Source organism: Amblyomma maculatum, chromosome 1 (assembly GCF_055883805.1).
Source record: "Amblyomma maculatum isolate TAMU_Amacu chromosome 1, ASM5588380v1, whole genome shotgun sequence".
In the NCBI taxonomy this organism is placed as follows: Eukaryota; Metazoa; Arthropoda; class Arachnida; order Ixodida; family Ixodidae; genus Amblyomma; species Amblyomma maculatum.
In genome coordinates, this window is record NC_139344.1 from 219,739,152 (window position 1) to 219,762,080 (window position 22,929).

At 43.5% G+C, this 22,929-nt stretch overlaps 1 protein-coding gene across 4 annotated transcripts in view; it reads right to left on the reverse strand.

The window, feature by feature from the left end:
- Positions 1-365: 365 nt before the first annotated feature.
- The window catches only part of LOC146205646 (transmembrane protein 208), a 78,200-nt gene continuing 55,636 nt past the window's right edge, over positions 366-22,929 (reverse strand). The window contains exons 6-7 of one of the 4 annotated variants that reach the window (XR_014704239.1): positions 14,438-15,403; positions 10,180-14,372 (exon numbers count right to left, since the gene is read on the reverse strand). Coding sequence is in view for 3 of the 4 variants with exons in the window: in XM_084590317.1 (XP_084446443.1) it covers positions 15,278-15,403 (126 nt within the window). In the remaining variant the exon portion in view is untranslated. Of the gene's footprint in view, positions 516-10,179; positions 15,404-21,384; positions 21,520-22,929 lie in introns of those variants that run through there. The other 3 variants (XM_084590319.1, XM_084590317.1, XM_084590318.1) reach the window with 3 other exon arrangements.

A 22,929-nucleotide genomic window follows, 5' to 3' on the forward strand; every position in this document is an offset into this window, starting at 1 on the left:
CTGCCGCGGTGGCTCGTACGGCGGAGTTCCAAGTTGGAAATTTTTTGCTCTGTCGCTGCTGCTCGTCGCTGAGATCGATTAACGCTTGCATGTGAGCGAGCTGTTCTTAACGCTTTTTTTTTCCCAAATTCTCGAGTACAAAAGTGGAGGGTGGGTTCATTATGCGAGTGAGTTGATTACACGACAAATACAGTATCGTTTTTTCGCATCGTAAGTGCCGTCCCAAGCCGATTTCTGTACATCGAATTATCGATATATCGAACTATTTCGCACTCCCCTTCGAGTTCGATATATCCGGGTTCGACTGTATATACATACCACCATCCGCTTCTTTTTGTTTGTGATTTACTTTATTTTTCCAATACTCGGCATACCTGAATCCTGTGTAATGCTGAGACGGGAACGCACTACGAATTTTCAGCACTACACAGCTCTGCAAGGGTTTTCGATTGTGCTTGCCTAGTCTGTGCCATATCCAAATGGCAAACTGGTAGTATGCAGTGCTCCTGTACCTCCTGCAAAGAAGAAATAGCAGAAAACATGTGCATATGCAGGTTATTTATATCTAATAGGGAATATGTGCATCATTTGCATGATTTGCCTGTGGATGTCGGCTGCATAGATTAATGAGCGGTTGAGGTACATCATGCTCAGATATGCGATTTCTAATGCATGTATGTTCACGCATGCTGCTAGAAAAGTGGGATGGCTGGTGATGCAGTTCCTACCCTCCAGCTTTCCTCTTACTTTGGGGATGCTGTGGCAGCAGACATTTTCAGTGGCCGTTTCTATTAAATGGCAGTTACCACAATGACACCTGCAAAAAAAAAAACCAAAAAACGTAGCAATCCAAGGAACAATGCAGTGTTATTAAGGTGGCGGTCCCACTCAAGCGGTGAAGAGACGACATTTTTGGTGAAATTCATACCTCTACTGTGCCCCACTCGTTTAGTTTATAAACGTGGTTTTAGTATCGTTGTAAAGCTTATTTTCTCTGCTTTTGAATGGTGCATTTGGTTTATAAATAGCTGCGAAGATATTTAAGCTGTAAAGAAAAACGCAAAGGTAAGAAACTGCTTTTTAGCTCTACTTGTCTCAGGAAAAGCAAAATTGTGCAAAATCTTTTGCACCTAGAACAAAACCGTTCGAGATCTTTTGAGATGAGATATTAATGAACAAAGTTAAGCATTTTTATTACTGTGTATCGCATAGTTTATTAGCCACGCACCTGTGAAAAGTGTATAAAACAGGTAATTATACATACAATAACTTTCAAGATATGCATTCTGCTGCAGAGCTTTTTTGCGCAGTTGGAGGTCGTACATAGTTCGCTCTTTCCTGAAAATATCATCTGTCTGCTTCATTTAGTGTAAAAGTTATTTGTTATCAAATTTAGCGTTTTTTGTAAAATGGCTAAAAGTATATGCAAAACTGTTCAAGTAATAAGCTTTTATATGTGCTGAAATTTCGCGTGAAAAAACTTTACACCTTGCTGTCAGAGGATAAGCATCGGTTTTGTTCTACGACTCTCGAGGAATGTGCACTGTCAGGATGATTTCAGCTAATTTTTTCGTGGTTCACTTGAAGCGCGCGAGCTCTTCATGAAGTATTTTAAGCATGATTGAAATGCTCCATGGCTTGTTTTTTTTTGGCGAATATAACTTCAAGGTTCGGGCTTTCGTTCTTTTATTCAACCGGTAACAATTATCAACTACAAAGTCTACAAAAAGCCAATAAAAGTGGAATAACAAAGCCAGGTATAATAAATGTAGTAGTTAGCGCCATCTATGAAATTTCATGTGCAGTAAAATGTCGCAGTTCAGAAAAATTACGAGGATGGCGCCACAAACACCCTGAATCGAGGGGTATTTACGAGAGGGTATTGTGCGTCTACAACATTTTTCCTTTGCCCTTTCCTTTCCATCGGGCGAGAGAGGTAAACACTGGCGTGACGGGTCGAGTGGTCGGGTCGGGTCGGGTGTAGGTGCTTCGCGCGCTCAGGTGCTTCGCTCATGCGCAGTAGCGCTACTTGAAAATGGTCCTTTGACAAATGTACACTTGCTTGCTTTGATATTTATTTATCGCCTCGAATTAAGTGTGTCATACTGTTTGTGTGCCGAAACGTTGCCAGCTAAGGCTCTCGCGCGTGCAGCTGAGGTGCGCCGGCTACAATCAACACTGTACCCCGGCGAACGAAACGTGCTTCTTGTCCAGTACAAGTAGTGGCTTTCGTTACTAGAAAGATATATGCTTGTGTTTGGCAAAAGCAGGCATCTTTCTCCTCGTAGGGCTGCCACGCACGAGAAGCGTATTACCGCTAACATGGGAAACCAACGAACAAAAGAGGCCTCTTTCCTTCTTCTGAAACGACTAAGCGGAATGAGCAATTCAAAGAACAGTGCTGCCATAATTTGAACCTAGCAGCTAGAGATACATCCAGACAACGCGAAATCTCTGCATTCTTATTATCGAGTCAATCTTACACTGAAAGTGAGACAATGAAATCTTGCGCGTTAGAGGGTCGGTACCATGCAAGTACCCTCAAAGGAAAAATAGAACTTGATGCTATGGAAATTATCAAATAAGAATAAGAGGTTACGTGCTGCACAAATTTATTGCATGACATGAAGGTTTTACGAGTTTACTACAAAGATAGAAACGGTAAAAGAAATACTAAAATTCTGCTTCGCTCTGCCCACATGATAAAGGATGCATCGGCTACTAAAGTGTAGTTTATTTACTGGTATCAGCCCAACTGCATTGCTGTTTGTTTATTTTCCATATCTTAGGCAGGACAGGAAAAAAAATTACAAAAGTGTGAATAAATTTGGCTTTGCCGCCGCAGCCGAGGGAGGAAAAAAAGTGGTTGGAGGGTCGTAGTTGCTAAATGACCCGACCTCTGTCTTCTGTGCTCAGCGTTTCTTCTGCGCGTCCCCTTTCTTTTGGACGGGTTTGTTTATTTTATTTGCGCGCTTTTTTTCGCTAAACTTGCCCTCTTAGTTGTTTCCCTGAGTGGCAAAGAAACGTTAGCGGTCAGAAACAGCGATCTTGTGTACTTTACCGTTCCCGTCATGTTCCGTGAGAGTGGAACCAACGACATCGGTCTCAGTGACTTTTTGCAGCTACCTGTTGGGTCGGCAATTATCAAATGGGCCGTTTTTAGGCTTTTCATCATCACGAGCACTGAGGTGGTTTCGTAGCTTCTGTTCCTGCTCCTTGGTCGTTTTTACAGTTTTTTTTTTATTATTTTCCCTTCGAAGCCTAGCTATAGCGATTGTGCCCCGTTCCACTGCATCTGTTTTCTCAACAGTACCAGTGGAAGACAGAGTATGCTGGCCATTTGTGTCTTTCATGTTCGCCGGCTACATTTTGTTACTACAGAAACTACGCATCTCGTGAAGCATTCGTCCTCGCCCTCAAACTATCTTTCGCAGCCTATCCCTCACCTCACCGCCTCTGCCTACCTTCATCCTCGTCCTCGCTAAAAAGATATACAGGGTCACTGACCAAGTCAAAGTTTCATGAAAACGTACTAACGTTTCGGAAGCCCTACAGCTTCGTTGTTCACAATGGATAAATCAGACATAAAGCATTCGTTTATATCTTCTTCAAATACTTTGACTTGATCAGTGGCCCTATATATATATATATATATATATATATATATATATATATATATATATATATATATATATATATATATATATATATATATATATATATATATGAGAGAAAACACTTAATTGGTTTCCCGTTTGATGCTTTTATTTGCGCTTATTTTATTTATTTTATACGTGCATGATGTCCCGTCCTCTTCCCAGCTAATTCCGCTTCGTGAAGGGGGATATACCGCGGATTGTCCGAAGCATTACGGCGTCTAGGGTAAACCGTAGCATCGCCCGCTACCGCGCTTTGCCGCTGTGGCCGGGGGCATGGAGCGTTCGGTCTGGTTTGCCCAGGCACAATGAAGACGGCGATATTGCTAGCACTGTTTACGATTCTTAGAAAAACGCGCCACTCATGCAAGTGAGCAACAGAGCTAACGCTCTAAAAGCCCGTCGGCAGGCAGAAGAATGGGGCCCTTATCTCGAGTAAGGTAGATACCGTGTCACCCAGGCGTCAACTCACCCAACGTCTCAACGCCCAATTTGTTGACTTTATATTTGAACCTTGTTTTGAAGCAACTCGACTTCCTGTGCTCTGAAAGCGGTCTGATCATGTTCCCAAAACTGACATAGCATGTGAAAATTTCGGAGCATACAATGAACGTGCTTCCGTTTGACCACATGAAGTAAAACCACTGTACTGCTTTGGTATGAAAAAAGTCACAAATTATAGCGCATGCCAAATCTGACAGAACGCGATCTGATCGCTGCGTCTAATCGTTTGGCGTTTGCAGGAAAACATTTGGTAAGCATCGGCGCTCTTGCATGGAGTAAAAGTGGGACTCTGATTATTATGTTGCAAATGTGTGAATGTACAAGTGCCACATCACGAAATTATTTACTACCAACACATGAAGCCGAAAGGCGGGCTCAACAGTATACTTGTTGCATACGTGTGTGTGCCCTGTGAAATGAGTACAATAAAGTCAGGCTCCAAGCTAATAATGAACAGTAGTCCATCCAATATATTGGTTCAGAAAGCGCATGCATCATCACGGGAAGCTGCAGCAGGACAGGTCAGGGTCTTCCATAGCATGCTACTTTTCACATCAGATTTCAGTGTCGAGTGAAATTCTGCAGGAGAAAAATGTTTCCAGGAGACTGATTGTTAAAATTTTATTCTAATTGACTGAAAATAGTGTGTTCCTTTAATTGCACACACACACACACACACACACACACACACACACACACACACACACACACACACACACACACACACACACACACACACACACACACACACACACACACACACACACACACACACACACACACACACACACACACACACACACACACACACACACACACACACACACACACCCGCGCGCGCGCGCGCGCGAGCGCGAGCGAGCGAATAAATACAATGAGGACTCTGTGGAGCATCCAATTGGCAGTGGAGAAGTGGCCGCCATAAGCGCCTACAAAACTGTCCCCGTTAGGTCCTTTCTTCTGGCAACATTCCTTTACAACCCCCTCTCCCCTTCCCCCATTTCTCACATAGTTTAGTGTGAATGCGCCTCCTCAGTGCCGAAGAGAACATGAATACATGCCGGCCTCCTGCGCGATACATAGCCTCTTGGTGGATTTCACATCTATTTCGAAATATCGATTCATCTCAAAAGGAAAAAATTAGCAATCATTCACTTATTTGCACATTGTAACTTACCAGGTCTAGTTTCGAAGATTGGACAAGCACGAACAAAAAATAAACAAGGGCGATTGTTGACTGAAGTTCAGCTAATTATAGCCACATTATCATATTTGTAATCACGTTTGATAAAGCAAATTTCTGTTGACCGCAAGAGCTGGCAGCTTCCACTCCAGTCAAGGAGTGTTCCGATCCCTACTATATCTATGGCATCAACAATAGGGAGGTTTAGAATATGGTACCCCTACCGCTTAGGGGGACAGGGTAATAGCGGGGGGTGACAGTAGGAGCACAATTCTCTATTATTGTGCACACGCTCCGCTATTACTCTATCCCACGAACGGATAGGATCGCCGTATTCTAAAGCTCGCTAATGATCACTCGATTGTATAGCCCAAAAGACGAGGATCAAAAGAACAAAAGACAGGCGCCGAATTCAACTAAGGTTCATTGACGAAGTCTGCAGAAATAATGCAATTCGCTTTTCCTTTTCACTCGTACTAAGGTTGCACTGTGCAATCATGTTGACACCCTGTTTTGTGTTCAGTCAAGCTAGCCTACTGCAGTCTAGTCCAACACCCCACGCTCGGCGGGTAAGAGCAATCGGGTTTGTAGCTCTACAGCGGTAACTATACTTCGTCTCACAAGATATCTGCAGCCCTGGGAAAGGCAGAGGAGCCCTTTCAATTGTGCTCCTAAGTGCCTCTCGCCCGTGCGCACTATAATAGAGAATTGTGTTCGTACTGTCACCCCGCCAATTTGAGGGGGCGAGAGGCGCTTAGGAGCACAATTGCCTATTGTACGCCTGATCCTGGTTGGACCGGCTGGGGTGCCTCTGCCTTTCGCTGTGCTGCAAACATCTTGTGAGACGAAGTATAGGCAAGAGAGGGAAGGCTCTTGACTCATTGTTGGGGAGCGTATTGTTCGGAGTAGTGGTGCGGTGGGGTGAAGAGGGGAGTTCAATGGGGCAGCCCATGCTGCGCAGGACGGGGACAAAACCCCTCCCCTTCTCTGCCTGGACACTGCTGTGGAGCCATAAAAACTTTTGGAAGTCCGCGCAGCAACACAAGAAAAGCGTTCAGGCAGCGCAAGTCGAGAGGGCTGGGTACTCAGTTCCTCACTCATGGATAAGTGGCGTAGCCTGGTGGCAGAATCTGAACTACATCCAAGATGGCGACCGTGGAACCGCCACCTTAAATGAAATGTATGCTTGACGCGCAATCGGGTCGAAAATTTCGCGGAATCCGGGTGCATGTTTATTCTGTGTTGTTTAATGAGTCGCATATATGCTATCGGCCCTGTACAGCAGCATTTGGGCTTCGCGCTGATTTAGTGACTCCAGAGTTTTTAATGCTCACTTGCTTTCTGCAAACGAAAGCTGCCAATGCATATTGATGTTAGTTCCTCAGTACTAAAATAAACGAGCTTGACATCAGGTCCGTCGATAACAACTAACGCAAATGCCGCAGCTCGATGTGCTAACGATCGTGCCCAGCATGACGCGCGAAGGCACGAACGTACAAGCAAGTTTGATGCAAGCATTGTGCGAAAACTGCGCGTGATATGCAAAACTCCCCAACTTTACAGTTGTGCAGGGTGGTAAAACGCACAGATCGAGAACTATAGCAACACTAACACAACACTCGTGCTACCAATTAGAAGGCTTGCTCATTTAAACGGACGTGCATGACATCACTTGCGGCAAGCAGCTTTCAACTTCAGATCATACTCTGAGACAATTCAACAGCCATAATAGGCAACCTGCCGTGGCCAGGCGGCGCTAGTGGAGCGCAGCGTTCAGCGCCGCCAACGGCGGCGCCGAGTATTCTGAGTAGGCTGGCGCGGTCGGGTTGCGTTCGCGTTGTACGGCTAGAAGCATCTCGGCTCTCATTTTCTGCAGTTTTAAGGCAATCGAATGTCTTGAGAGCTACTTCCGAAAACCAATACTGACGAAAGGACACCGCCTGTTCGAGAATGCTCATGTTTAAAACGTGAACGGTGTCGACGTCACCGCGAAGTGCGCGCCGCTCGCGACGGAACACCCGCGCGCACAGCTTTGAATGTCGCGTGAGTAGACGGAATTTTTTTTAACGAAATTTATTCTCTCAGGGCATTAGTCGGATATGTGATGATGAATTAAGAAATAATTAAATGAATGAAAAATGTTGTAAACGTAGCTTTTCATTCACCTATTGCGTTCACACCTCATACCCAAACATTGAAAGTGCAGAGAGAACCTGAGAAGAGATTGATCGCCGTTTCTTCTTTTTTTTTTTTTGTTCTTGCTGTTTGATTACAGCAGCATAATAATTTCCTCGCGGTTTTGCTTTAAAGTTTAATACCATGACGAACACTTTTGTTCGTGGTGCACCTTTCGACAGTGCTGCGGAAGTTACAGGAGGCATGGTGCGGTACCCGCTACGGATGTCGTGGCGATTGCAAGCACTGTGCGGTTGTAGCGTGCGTCATCAACGAAAACTGTGCGTGCCGGGGGCGGGGAGTAGGGGGCCTCCTACACCGTTGGAAAAATAAAGCCCTTAACAACAACAATAACTGGCATGCATTTTGTATCTCCGTACCTCAAGCTTGGGGAAAGCCGGCGGGAAATGCTGGCACTCAACGGCAAAGCTTTCGTAACGGAGGTCGTTAAGAGTTAGAATTTTTTACTGTTGTTACTAATGATGAAATATTCTATCGTCTGAGACAAGAGACTCTTGAGTAGCTTGAGCAGTCGGTGAAAGAAATATTTGGCGCGGAACAATAGAACGAAGTTCCATTCTCAGCGTCCAGTATCACGGGCCTCTATACACTCCGCCACTTCAACTTTTTCAGCACCTTAAGAGCTAATTTACAGATAAATATGCTTATTGAAATCTGTAATTGGAAGTTTTGAAGATATTTTGGCTTTGTGGTTCCGAATAGACACCGCATTAGAAATCCGGTTCACAGATCCACGAACATTTTTTTTTTTTTATTTCGCCTCCGTTGAAATGCGGCTGGAATACGATGCTGCGGCTGCACGGCTTTGTTGATTTTCTGGACGTGTGCCACTCGATCTTGCACAGCATATACCAGTACACGCCAAATTTTACAGCGCGTACTGAGTAGTGTGCCCCAACCAGCGTGCGACTCCCCGAGTCAGAAGTTTATACCGTTTCCTCCGCTCACGGGCAATCGTCTTATTTTAGCTTCTTGGCGTCTGTACGCCAATGGCCCCATAACAAAACAAATTTCAGTTACATTACTCTCTCGCAGCCAATATCTCCTTCTCTCATCATTCTCCCAGCAAGCGGTACGCTTAGGTCTCCTTCGTGATTGTGGTAGTCTTTCTCGCCGCCCTTGCGCTTATTTTTATTCTTGTTCACATCCGTAGTAGTCGAAGCATCGCACGAGACCACAGAAGTCACTAAATGAGTAAATCACACTCACTGGGATAACAAAACGCGAACGCAGAAGGAACACAGCGGCCGCAACATATACGGCGTCAGCTTCTGCGCCGACTCAGTATTAGCTCCCGTCGGCCGCCAGGTGGCGCCACATGTCTCAGCAAACTCCATTGCAGGTTGCCTATACTCACCATGGTGGAGGAACTTCCTCAGCACCTCTCGCGAAGCCGAGGTCATTGGCAACATTGTCGCCTGCATTGCCGTCGACACGGTCATCGTCGTTGCTCAATTCGGATGCGCTTGGGTCGAAGTCGAAGTGTGGCATGAACCTGGGGTTTTCATTCTCGCTCGGAGAATCCAAAAACTGGTCGGGCGACGACATAGTACCAGCGTATGAGGCTCAGTCCTCCAGCGACAGCTGTAAAGCTCGCCGCAGTGCGTCGTCCGCGCCGACCTCACGTGGTGTACAAGCGGTAAACAAAATTTGTAGCAGACGACGCAGCCTCTGCGCTGCCTCTATGACATCGCTGGGTGCCTTTCAAAATGGCGGTTGCCGCTGGGGGCCGAGCTTGGCGACCGCAATTTCAATTCACAAATTTACTATAAATATTGCATTTAATGTTCGTAGTTAATTCACTCTAGCTAGAGGAGCCAATCTACCATTGAATGAAGCCAAAAAAGATGACACGATCAGGGGGCCTGTCATCGCCCCCGAAATACTGGCCACTAGAAATGATGCACCTCCTGCTGCCTCTCAATTCATACGTATAGAAGTGCCACACACACACAGAAAAGTCCGGTTGTATCTATCCCCCGCCATACCTCGCCCATGCCACTTGGGCACATCGAGAATCTACCCTTTGAATTAGAGGGTTGATGCAGCTTTTAAATTTGTCACGAAGACCACGCCTGGCCAAATGTTTAGCAGTATCCCCCAAGGTGAAGTGGATTTGTAATAAGGGAGTAACTATTCATTGATATCCACCCCGGCGCAGCCATACAGCTACAGAGGAAAGCTATACAGGTTTCTCAGAAACTTCGTAGTTAAAGAAAAATTCGTCCTGCTCTGGACAGGCGGTGTCCTGGCTTTTCCCCTCAAAGAAGCAATGCCAGGTATAAGAGATGAAAAGAGGTGCAACGTGGCTTTAATGGATGAATGCTGGCCTCGTAAGCATTGGTCAACACCACTGGTTGAAGTACTTCCTTTGAGAGGTAAGTGCCATTATTTTTCTTGAGTTAATATCTGGCTACATATAACTAGTTCACCTGGTACTTGTTTCTTTTTTTTTTTTCCACGGTCATTCTAGTGTTTTTCGTTATTCTTTGATTAACTGCTGAAAATGCACAAAAAAAAAAAACACTATGGCGAAATTGACCTCTCACTGCAACATACAGTTCAGCAACAGGTAGTTTTATATCCTCAGTTCCAACAATACTCAAAGAGATGAAGTGCATGGAAACATTTGCAAAGTAATCAAAGAGAAAAGCTTGCTTTTATTCAAGGCTCAATTTAGTATGTCGCACTTGAAAGTGATATTCCTTTGAGGAGCACATGCACGTGCCTTTAACATGCACAAGTACTGCTGCCAAATTCAATCGCACATGGTATTCATTCCACATCCATTCACACTTTCCATTCCTTAACCTAAAAACCACTTTCATAGGAAAGTAATAACACTTATTCAGGGGTGGAAGCAGGCTCGAGCATTTTGGAGCAGCTTTGGGAGCAATAGTGAAGCCATTTTGGAGCAGCTTTGGAGCAACAAAACGAGTATTAGAGCATTTGAATTGTGTTTTGGAGCCCGTTTCCAAGGTTAAACGCCTATGATAATTGCAGGTTTCTTTTTCTGAAATACAAAATCTTCAATCTGATTCCTTTTTATGCAAGTTTAATACCTTTACAATTTCGCACTCACCTCTGACATGACAAATGGCTAAAGCACGTAAAGATGTAAAAACTTGGAACAGACTAGCAGCAAACGTAATACTTGCTGGTGCGCTTCATACCTGAACATCTAGTCCGACTTAATTTGTTTACCTATTTTGACTTGATAGATTCAAATGTCGAGTATCACTTGGATGCGCTCTAGTAGCGATACTAACTTGGAATTCAGATTAATGGGCACGACATTTCTGCTCTCTATTTTGTGCATATCTTTTTTATTTTATTTATTTAGAACACACCTCAAAGCCCCCAAACATAGGGTATTACATGATCCCTTTTGACCCTATGCGTGGGCTGACGAATTTCTGAGCACATGGATATTTCGTCTGCCAAAAAGGCGCCTTCAGACCACAATAACGAGCATTGACAAGCTTAGCACCGGTGCCGCTTCAGTGCTTTTTGCCTACCGTGGGATCGCAGACAACTGCAGCACAACCTTGATCGTCTTGTCCGTTTGTAAATATGGTGGAGGTCTACAGGAGTGGAAGCAGGCTCGGGCATTTTGGAGCAGCTTTGGGCTACAGATAGATGGCATTGAAGGATAGCCTTTCCATCCCACAGGTTTTTTACTTCACTGCCTCCTGCCAATAGTTTATCATTCTTTGCTTGAGCAATGCTACGGCTCCTTTTTAATTTTTTGGCGACAGGCCCAGTATGCCTTTCAACACTCTTGAGAAGCTTCCTAGTGAGTGACAGCGTTGGCGTACCAACCCATAACGCTTCAAGTATGGTTTTGTCTGCCGTAGGCCTGGCAAGTTTGCCACTGACAAAGAAGCTCAATGGTGAAGTACCTGCTTGTTTTCACAGCAGAACCCTTAGAATAACACATGCAGTTTTTGCAGTCAGACAAGTTTTCTTCCTAACGGCTCACAATAGTTTGCGCTACCTGCTTCGCTTGCTGATCTCGCTTCTCTCCAGCGGCAATTCAAAAGGCTGAGAGGAGGTGCTACGTCACATGCACAGTGCATCTTTTTTCCGCAATTATCTCTAACCGCCGGTGGCTCATACTAAATTTACTTGCGAACAAATATTTATTATACTCCATGCTTTCTTCCCTTACAAAAAGCTCATTTGTATTAAGCCCAGTGCAAGATGCGTTATATCTTTGCCATTGATGCAATGACATTGTTCCCATGTTCTGCTAAATTTGATGGCAAAACATCAAAACAGCCAGTTTGGAGCAGTTTTGGAGCAATATTGCATTTTAGAGCAGGATGGAGCAGGGAAAGCAGTTTGGAGCAGAATGGAGCAATAGGAGCAGCACTTCCACCCCTGCGAGTCATTTTATTTAGTGATTAATATAATTTAGCAGTGTTGATACAAAATTAATATCTTGAGGCATTTAAGAGGGGAAGAGGGTCTTAGGTCACTTAAGAAAGAAGATGAAAAGTGTTTTTAGTGATAAAGCCAGATAATAGAACTTTCAGGGAACATGTGTTTTTGAATGCTAATTCCAAATATGCAATTAAATTTTATGTAAACGAAGTCATTATTCACCTGTGAAATTTTTCATATACTTTTTACCACCAGCTTTCAAGAAATTTTATGGCAGGGAACTTGCTAAAATACATGCCATTGGTTTCTTCAAAGTCAAAGAATGTAGTAAGGCTAAAATGGTCATTCTGCCCATCTTCAACACTGATTTACAGCATTTTAAACGTGTCCCTTCAGGAACGACAATACGAATTTTCCTTCCAGTTGTTAAAGTGGCAACTTCAAAGTACAATAACTCGATTTTCATGACATGCAGGATCAACTGATCCCACGAGCAACCAATGCCATGCATTCTAACAAGTTCCCTGCAGCAAAATTTCTTGAAAGCACGACGTGACGAAAAGTTACATATCACCTAAGTGCAGAACGACTCGTTTTACGTGGAATTTAGTAACATGTAAAAATCAGCGTGCAAGAACACATGTTCTTTCAAGATTTTGCTAGTGTGACTTCATTACTAAAGACTAGCTTCCCATCTTATACCCATGTCACACGAGCAAGCAAAAACTCTTTTACCTAAGCGGTCTTTTAACGAGTTGAAAGACTTTTATTCAAAAGGAGTTGCATAGCAAACACACGGCGCTGGCTATCTCTTTTTAGCGTTTCCTTCGGAGGACGCTATTGAAAGCGCGGCGCTACATCTTGAAATAAAACTACTCAGAATAAACCCAATAAACCGATGTATCGCAACATATAAATCTAATACGTGTGTTATTACACGTTGTTTATAGTAAATGTAGCTACAGTATGTTCACAAACAGTAAATTAAAAAAAAGATGTCGCGCATCAGCATCGGCGGTTAGCATCACGTGACATCTTCAAACTGCACACGAGAGTGCTGTAGAAGAAGTGCATTATTGCGTCTAGTTAATCTTCTACGAAGCATAAATATCTTTTTTCTACTGTGTAAACATGACACAAAAATAAACTGCTGCTTTCTTTCTTTACTAGATAATCACTGATGTCCACTGGTGTGGAGGCTATGCCTTTCCAGCCGTCAAAGAGATTGGCGATCTCCAGTTTTGGAAAAGACCGCTTCTGGAAAAGCAATTGAACTTTGTTGTGTGTCTGCGGATGAAACTCCTTTTGAGGAGGTGTCTTTTTATTCAAATGCCTTTACAGTGCCCGTGTGACACGGGTATTAAACACAACTTGCTAGTTGCAAACTCATATATTAATGAAAGGTTTCAATTAACCACATCCCTCACAATAACGAGCAAGGATGTCAATAGAATACTAATGCATAACCACGAAGCATAATAAAGGTAAAAATATATGTAATAAAACATTCACCATCCAAGAACATATGCACTTATGCACTGCAGTCCACACAGTTGCTGCACCATTAAAATCCAGTTCACTATTGTCAAGCATCAAGGAGATCATGGCCCCATTAACACATGAAAATCGAAAATAGCAACAGTTGTACTGGGTTAGCAGGATCCGAATATCCTACGAACACCTTTAAAGCCATTCTTTTCGGCCACAATGCACTATCAAAAATGAACTAGCCCAAGCCATCACTCCACTGGGCGACAGAACAGTTGAGGAAAAAAGCTGATGTCACACAAGCACTTTTGATCCTAATCAAGCTGATTAAAATCTACCATCACTGTTAAAAAGCCATTTCAATCGCAACAGTGCCTGACACTGCGGCAACATCAATCTGGTTCTTGATGCACGAGTGAGATTTTTTCATTCGTATTAGGGAGCTGCCACCACTGCATTTAAAGCCAAGAAACACTGAAATGCATACTAATTAGTGGCCACACTGCTTGGTTGTATTAAAATTTAAGACTGCATGGCTTTAGGTCAGGGTTCAGGGATTGGTCATCTGACTTCCACCCAACCAGTCACGACATGAAAAAACTTTGCCGAGTCGCTTCTGCCTTGATATTGCCTTCACAAACCATTAGTCTTTTGATAACCCTATTTGCAACATTTGTGGCAGTGAGGAAACAATTTCACGTATTCTTGGTAAGTGCCCCTAATACAGTGAGAAAAGACTATTTCTAAACCGTGCACTAGAGACTCTAGACATATGTCCACTGACAGAGGAAAAGATCCTCGGTAAAATAGCAGCGAAAATAAGCCGAGGTGAAGACCTGCAAGGCACTTCTCCGTTTCCTAAGAGCGTCAGGCCTGCTCGACAGGTTGTGACTTCATTGTACATGTTTCGCCTAGTGACTTATTTGCCCCTTTTACCCCTTTCCGTCTTCTTAATAACCCTTCAACCCTTTTCTCCAGTGCAGAGAAGCAAACCGGCTTCTTTTTTCGGTTAGCATCCACATGCCTTCATCCCTTTTCCCCAGTGCAGGGTAGAAAACCAGCTTCTTTTGCCGGTATCCTCCACCTTTCCGCCTTCTTCTCCTCCTAAAGGTACATGACAACACCTTTTTCAAAACAAGTTTGTTTAATTTTAGGTCATTAAAAATTATTTTTCTTTGCCATTACTATACAACTATGCATGCATGTAGTGCCACCTGGTATGTAGCAAGTCAACTCATTGGTGAGGGTTAGGTGGAAACATGTAGCAGTGTTACAAGTCAGGTGCACACAAAATTTCAATCAGGATCAGACTCAATCAGGATCCAAAGTGTCTGTGTGAGTTTCTGCAAGGACCCAGAGTGAGAAATACAAGGACGATCATAAAACAGCAACAGCTTCCTGTTTTACCTCTGCTGAAGCACTACACATGCCAAAGAGAGAATTGCTATAGGAGAGTGGATGGCTCTACAAGAAAAAAAAAAACAGTCGGAAACAAAAAACATACAATAAGCGTCACGTTGAACCCTTTCACAAACCAGCGGATGATGGATGCCTGCGGTGCTTTTTATTACCACATCTAAGATGTTTGCGTTAATTTAACTAATGAAAGGATTCTGAGAAAAAAAAGCAACAATAAAACAGTGCTCACTTCCTACAAGAACTCGTCTCTATAGCCAAATTTTTGTTGCAGCAAAACTGAAGTTTAAGCTCACAATTTGACGACTTAGTGTCGCGACTACAGAAAAAGAAAAAAAACTGCAGTTCACAAACTGCACTTGCCTAATATCACCGTTCAAATTCTGGCTCCCTTAAAATCATATTCAGCTCGAACTGTACCGGCACAGTCTATGACAACGTGAATCTTTCAGTGTCGCCTGCTCTTGCGCTCCAATTTCCTCTGCTTTTTGTCATCTACTTCTGGAGGGGCAGGCTGGAAGAACCATGGTCCTAGGACATTGACCCAGAGTAAGTAGAATGCATAGCCAGGAGCCTGCATCAATAAAACTTTGCATCAAAAACAGCTCGTACATAACCATGCTACTATTAATTTGCCACATTCAGTCCTGTCTCTTTGTTTTCACTTCTTTTACCTCTACGATTCATCCTGAAAGCCTTCCAATGTCTTCTGGCAATATGATCCTTCAGCCTTGATATGCAGCTTAACAAGAACGACGGCCATGCTTCTATGCAGGCGAAACACAAGCCGTCCGTGTACTGTGTGATGTCAGTGCACAGTAAAAAAATCCCAGGTGATAAAAATTACAGCAGCCTGCCATTATGGTGTCCCTCGTAGTCGATGTCACTTTGAAATGCTAAACCATAAGAAAAGAAAATGTACAAACAATGGCATTCACAGCAAAAAGTGCTAGGTGACGTTTGGCATCAATATGAGTGTTAAATCATGTTCTTTAATGGCCAGTATCAAAATTGCTTAAGAAACAGAAGTCCTAATATGCTTCAATACACTACACAATATTCTTTAGTATGTGCGTATTTCAACACACACTGACAATCCTCTTGAATACACACTCCACACAAGAGCACCAGCAACTTCAAGGCTAGAAAACCAATGCCGACTGTGGCACGTGGGCCCATCATATTCATATGCAAAGTTCTGCTTATTGCCCGCAGCAGTGGCTCGGTGGTTAGCACACTGCTACCAAGCAGGATAACAGGACAATCTAATGCATTTCATAAGGCTACACTTTCTTTTTTCACCAAATGAAAGCACCAAGCAAACAAATACAGTGCAGTCCACTTATAAAGATATTGAGAAAACCGGAAATTCTAATTGTTATAACAGATTATGCCCCGCCGGGGTGGTGCAGTGCTAAGACGCCAGACTACTGATCCTGACCGCAGCGGCTGCGTTTCGATGGAGGTGAAACGAAGAGGCGTCCGTGTGCTGTGCGATGTCGGCGCACGTTAAAAATCCCAGGTGGTCGAAATTACTCTGCAGCCCTTCACTACGGCTCCCCTTTCTCTCTCTACTTTCACTCCCACCTTCCTCTCTTCCCTTACGGTGCAGTTCAGGTGTCCACAAAACAAGTGTGACAGATACTGCACCTTTCCCTTCCTGTGAACCGATTATTTTTATTATTACTATAACCGATTATCATTATATCTGGACCAGTAAAAAAAAAAAAAAAAGCCCACATCCACATATTTTCCCATGCATGTAGGCTTGCCTACTTGCCAGTGATGAGTAAATAGGGTTGAACAGCGCTAATCATCGTAAAGAGCACTAAGCACTTTATTACAGTATACATCAACAGCCACAAAATAACTTAAGCATACTTAAAAAAGTCGGAATTCACAGCCGCTTCAGCAGCAGCTGTAGCTGGACAATCGCTATGAGCACTGCTTCCAGTAGCGTGTACGCTGGCGGGAGACTATTTTGCGTGCGCAAAACCGATTAGCGACTGCATGAACTGCAGGACATCCCCAGCCTTGATGATTGTTATAATTGTAGAGTGCGAATTCCCGTATTTTTTCACGAGACTTCCAGCCTTGAAACCCTGCCATAAATCCAGATGAATCTGCTGTTTCATGTCAAGAGCTATTGCTCCATAAATGCGGTGTGGCGCCACCTTCCACGGACGCACAATCGGCGATGGCGATGACGATAAGGCCGCACCCTTTGCACGGCAACAGGCAGCGACTGCGATGATGATAGTGCTTATTTTCTAATCGCATGCAATCGCACTCGCGGATTTCTCCACGACAGTCGTTTTCGCCGCATGTTGAGTTTTTATGTCATTCGCTCCTTAGTGGTTTATTTTTTATTAAACATTCAGACAAATTTTCGGGTAGACATCTACTGGGCGGCGATAAAGCTATCATTGTATCCGATGTACCCCATATAATTGATCATTATATCTGGTTTAATATTACACTGGGCCAATAAAAAAATTGATGAAGCCCAAGAATTTCATTGTTATAAGCGATATATTGTTATATCTGGTATCGTTATAAGCGAACTCTACTGTACACGTTTGTGACGTTGAGGAAAAAAGTGGAACAACTGAAAACCTGGAACCTAGGTTTTCCCATAGGTAGTCTCGCTTCCTCATGGCAGTCAGCATCTGTGAATCCTGATGTCGGGGATAAAATGTTAATAAAGTATAGTAATTCTCTACAGTATACAGTATAGTAATGGAGAGCACTATGGCTTGTTGCTGACTGCTACACTGTGACTGAGAGCACTATGGCTATGACTTGTTGCAATAGAAAGACCTAAGATGTCTTGATGTTCTTAAAACAATGTTACATAATATGCTCAGTCCTATTCAATAAGTGTAGTGTACTAATGGTTTGGTTTAGTTTGTGGGTTTAACGTCCCAAAGCGACCCAAGGCTATGAGAGACGCCGTAGAGGAGAACTCCGAAAATTTCGACCACCGGGGGTTTTTCAACGTGCACTGACATCGCGCAGCACACGGACGCCACTCCGTTTCGCCTCCATTGAAACGCAGCCGCCGAGGCCGGGATTCGATCCTGCTTCCTTGGGCACAGTAGTCGAGTGCCTTAACCACTGCGCCACCCCTGGCGGGGCTGTAGTGTACTAACTCCCAAGTGACTATGCTCAACTACTACTAGGACAGCTGCAAAGTTTCAACAAAACACAGTGTAGCAGTCAGCTCTGAACCAACTTTCTTTGCCAATTTCAAATATAAATCCTTACCAAATACAAAAGTTCTGTTTTTGCTACTGTCGCAATAGAAGAACATCTACAAGAACATGGTATTTTTAACCATGTCTCCAGCATTAGAACAGCTTCTCTGTTCAAGAAACACAGTATAGTACTTCAGCACACCAATTTATTATTTAAAAGCATTGCAAACAATACATCAGAAGAAACTTCACAGAAATGAAGACTGAAAATGCTCAATATCTTTTAAGGAACCTAAAACTTAGAACATCAAAAGTAGTAACAAACAATGGAAAGCAAGAAGTGACCTATCAAATACCTGGCATTAATAACAAATTTCAAGGAATGCTAAAATTTGAATGTAGAGTCTTTTTCAAAACTGTAGAGATCAGGGGGCCTGCTTCTGAGCCACTGTGTGCAGCTTGAAATGAATTTCCAGTGTCCCAAATCTCTTTATTGTAAGATGTTTTTTTGTACCAACCACTCCAATGGGAAAGACCACCATTAATGCTAAATTAGTGCCAACCATGGCTCAGAAGCAGGCCCCCTGGGCTCTACACTTTTGACAAAAGCTGTATTTAAACGCCATGCTATGGCGATATTGTTGTCTGCTGGCATAAAATACCCACAGATATGATCTTTTTTTTTTTTTTTTCGTAAAATAATTTTTCTGTAACACAGAAAAAATCATTGTGTATTTTGTCTTGTGACCGTGTTATTCTTTTCATCTTTCGTTATGTGTAAAGTTTTCACAGTCTACAAATGCAATGGGCCGTATTTTGTGATATGTCGAGTACAGCTGAACCCCACTACAGCGAACGCCGCATCAATGAAATTTTCATTTCAACGAAATATTTCCTATTCCCCGTCAGCTCCCCATAAAAACTAATGGAAAAACTTTCCGGCCGTGATCAATTTTTGGGATGCGTTTCTGCTTCAATGAATATTCTGCTAAGTGATGCTGGATTTAAAAATGTATTTGTCAATAAAATAAGCAAATCACTACCAATATGTGCACTTCCGTACGTCCACACTCTTTTGCTTTACTAAGAACTTCCTATCGCTTCTCTAGTGACCCATCCGTTCAGAGACACACGAAGATCATCACTACTAAGTGGTGATGATGATTGGGATGACTGCCTTGGGAAAGGCACAGGTGTCACTGCTGCCATTTCTTTCCAAGCCAGAGCCGCAATCAATCTATCTTGTAGCACCAATGTACTGCACTAAATGTGATGCAAGCATGTTATGTGGTCCACTGTTTTTTGGTACCCACGACAATGACTTGCGATGTGACTGCTCACAGAGAGTGTGAAAATCTCCCCACGGTGCTTATGGCAAACAAAGAAAAAAAAAAGCAGCTGACTGAAAACCTTTAAATAAATCACATTTTTTGGTTGTGTAGTCCAATCTGATAGTGTTTTTTGGGCAGATTTCACCCCAATAAAATTTTCACTTCAACAAAAAATTTTCATGCGTCCCGTCAGGTTCGTTGTAGCAAGGTTGAACTGTACCAAGTAATGTGTAATTTTTTGCACGTGCTACTTACTGTACATTTGAAGTATTCTTGTAATTCTAGAACAGTGTAAAATGTCATGTTAGTATATACCTTGTCTTGTTCAGAAAAACAGTTTTTTTAATGTACGTAACAGAACAGGGTTCGTACAGATTCAGAACGGGCAAATTTAAGGACATTCAAGGAATTTCAAGGCCCAGTTGGAGTACTTTCAAGGACTCAACGCTACATGCAGCCGTTTTCAATATCAGGTACCAATTTGATTGAACAAAATCAAAAAAGAAACATTTCAAGAAACAGCTTGTATTGCACTAAGCCACCACTGTACTAAGCCAACATAATTAAAAAATGTTCTGTCTTGAAAAACACCCTGCAGTGCATTGCACCAATGTTGAAGAGCAATCCATTCTGCAAAACTGCTAATGGCAACTTCAGGGGAGCTCCTGCCGCTTTTGCTGAATCTTCTCGTTGAGGTTACACAGTTCCTCAGTCTTGCTTCGTGCAGCCTTCCTCAGACTATTGGATCTGACAATGTACTTCACATTGTTAGCTGCCTCTGCCTTTTCAGCATACGTAGCTGCTGAAGCCTGGAGATCAGCTATTGTTGCCTCGAGTTTCTTTTTTTTTTTTTTCAACACACCAATCTCTTCGTCGATATAGCGCCTCTTTGATTCCCTGACATCATCACACTGATTCTTTTCTACTGCCTCCAGGTGTGCAGCATACTGCAACCGGGCAGCTGATACAGCAGTCCTTAAGTCTTTCGTAATACATAGGAACGTTAAGAACGCCCCCTGCCTTATCCACAGCTTCACATACAATACGTTGCGAAATATACAAGAGGTCCTTCAGGTTTTCTACGGAAACCTGGCGGTTCACACGCTCCACAGTGGTCTGCCCATGGCTGAGCACAAGCAAAAGCTTGACAACTTTCCAGAGTTCCCCATATGATGAATTAAACTTCATCAGCTCAGACAAGGACTCGTCCACCCTGTTTACATTCTTCTCAAACATTCGCAGGTTATGCATCTCTTCCTGCAGGAACTCAGTGTACTCCCCCAGTACAGTGTCTCTTTGGAGCTCAGACATTCTGCCTGCTGTAATGAGGGCATCCAACACTCTTCTGAAGCCGGCCAGGCACTCATCTGGTTTAGTACACATTTGTGGTGGGTCTAGAGAGGACAAACTCCTAACGATTGAGAATCTCAGTGGGCTTCTCTAAGCACCTTCTTTGTCACACTGATCAAGAAGTTTTTGCATCCCATGCGGAACTGGAACACGTCCTTCTGGCTTGCTTTAGTTTTCCTGACAGTCTGTTCAGCGGCATGGCCTACATCCATCTTTTCAAGCGGAGTGTGGTTCTCGGTGCTTTCAATGTCCACCATCAGCAGACCAGTGGCTCCTTTTGCTGAAGACAAGACCGAGCACTTCAGAAACTTTGTCAGTAGCTTCCCAACTAGTGGTTCCAAGTCCCTTTTCAAGAAAGAACACCATGGGCTGATCTGTTTGGTACTCAGTGAGGAATGGTTTGAAGGTCATGGCCACACCTAGTGCAAATTGAACCTTTAAATTATACACATTTTAGGGGGCTTACTTTCTTCTTCCTTGCAGCTGCAATAAACTTCTAAATATCACACCACAATAGCAAGGCTCTCTCTATTACAGGGACATTCTCCAACCACCGGTGGGAAACAAATTTTGGGAAACAAACCTCAGGGGAAAAAGTCTCCTGACCGGTAACTGCTGAGAAGTTTTCCCTCCTTGCAGGAGAACCATGGAAAAGCGCGTTCAGACTGGAGAGCAGACATTAAACTCTCCACTTACTTGCTATAACGCCTGCCCTGTAGGCGTTGTGCATGGTGTGGAGGCCACAGGTCCCAATGTCCAGACGTTGAACTTGGTATGCTTGATGCAGGTGCTCTTGGAAATTCTTGAGTAACCTAAGGTTAACATTGAGACCATCCATTGAAATCTGAAGAATTTTCTCAAGAGGGAAAAGCTCGAGCACACTCAGCAGCTTTCCTTAAATGTCCTCGAATGTAGAGTTCCCCATAAACACCGAGGTATAGTACCTTGTTGCCACCTAGCGAGATGAATTCCAAAACCGGATGCGAACATCCATTTGTTTCGGCTGGAGATAGTCATTTGTGGACTCGTCAAAGAGTACCACGTAGTAATCACAATCTTTTATCTCCCACTGCAAAGCAGATAAAAAGAAGGGCCTCAGACCATGGTATGTCAAGTAGGCACATTTTTTCTCTCCGCAAGAAAATGCTTAGGCCACGGCACTGTCCAGGAACATACACTGGAATAGCTGGCCTGCTTTCGATGATGACCGATAGGAGAAATGCGATGTGACAACCTTCAAAGTCCACAGAATCTCTGCGTTCGTCACCAGCTCGTGTGCCTTGCAAGCATCGTCTAGCTTTCCTGATTGCGAAGAAGGCGGGACGGCTAACTGTTGGCTGCAATCTTCATGACACCGGCGTGCTTAGCACTCTTCATATAACTCTTGAACGTCGACTCGCCCATGGTGGTGATATCGAAGGTCTTGCTGCAAGGCCTGCATCTTCCGCGGTGCTCACTCGTCGTATCTGGTGCAATCCAGTCTTCGTAAGCGTCGTTGTGAAACCACGCGCCTTAAAATTCGCATTTCCCAGGAATTTGCTTTGCAGTCGGATGCTTCAGCCGCAACAAGTCGGGTGCAGAACCGACGTAAAAATGCAATGCCGTCAACCACCATAACAAAGCGGCAAAATCAGATTGGATTGAATCAGCTCAAGTTGGCTTTAAAGCGAGTGGCTCCAATGTGGCTAACCGACGCACAACGTTGGCTATATTAGAATAAACTGATTTTTTACGCCTGAAATTCAGATACTGAAACCGGATATTGAAAACACAAATATTTAAACCGCATTTTTTTCTGAATAATAACCATTTGCATGCAGAACGCTAGGAATTCAAGGATTTTCAAGGAGCAGCAAAAGTTCCAGGATTTTCAAGGGCCTTTAAAACGAAATTTTCGAATTCAAGGGTTTTCAAGGACCTGTGTGCACCCTGCAGAATCACTCAAACTGCATACTGTCACCGGCCTAGTCAGGCACCAACTACCTTTAGCCACAGTCCCAGCACCAGGCTTTGTATTTTATCTTGCTGAAATTGAAATAAAGTAAACATCTTTTTTTAACCCACGGGCCTTCAGTTTGTTGCCAACAGGCCTCCATGCTCCTCTTATTATTTTTGAACATGCACTTTAAAAAGGCATCATTAAACACTGTAAACAAACTCCCACATGAAGAAGAGTGATATTAGGTTTCAAGTTTTACTAAAATTACTCTGCGCAGGAATTT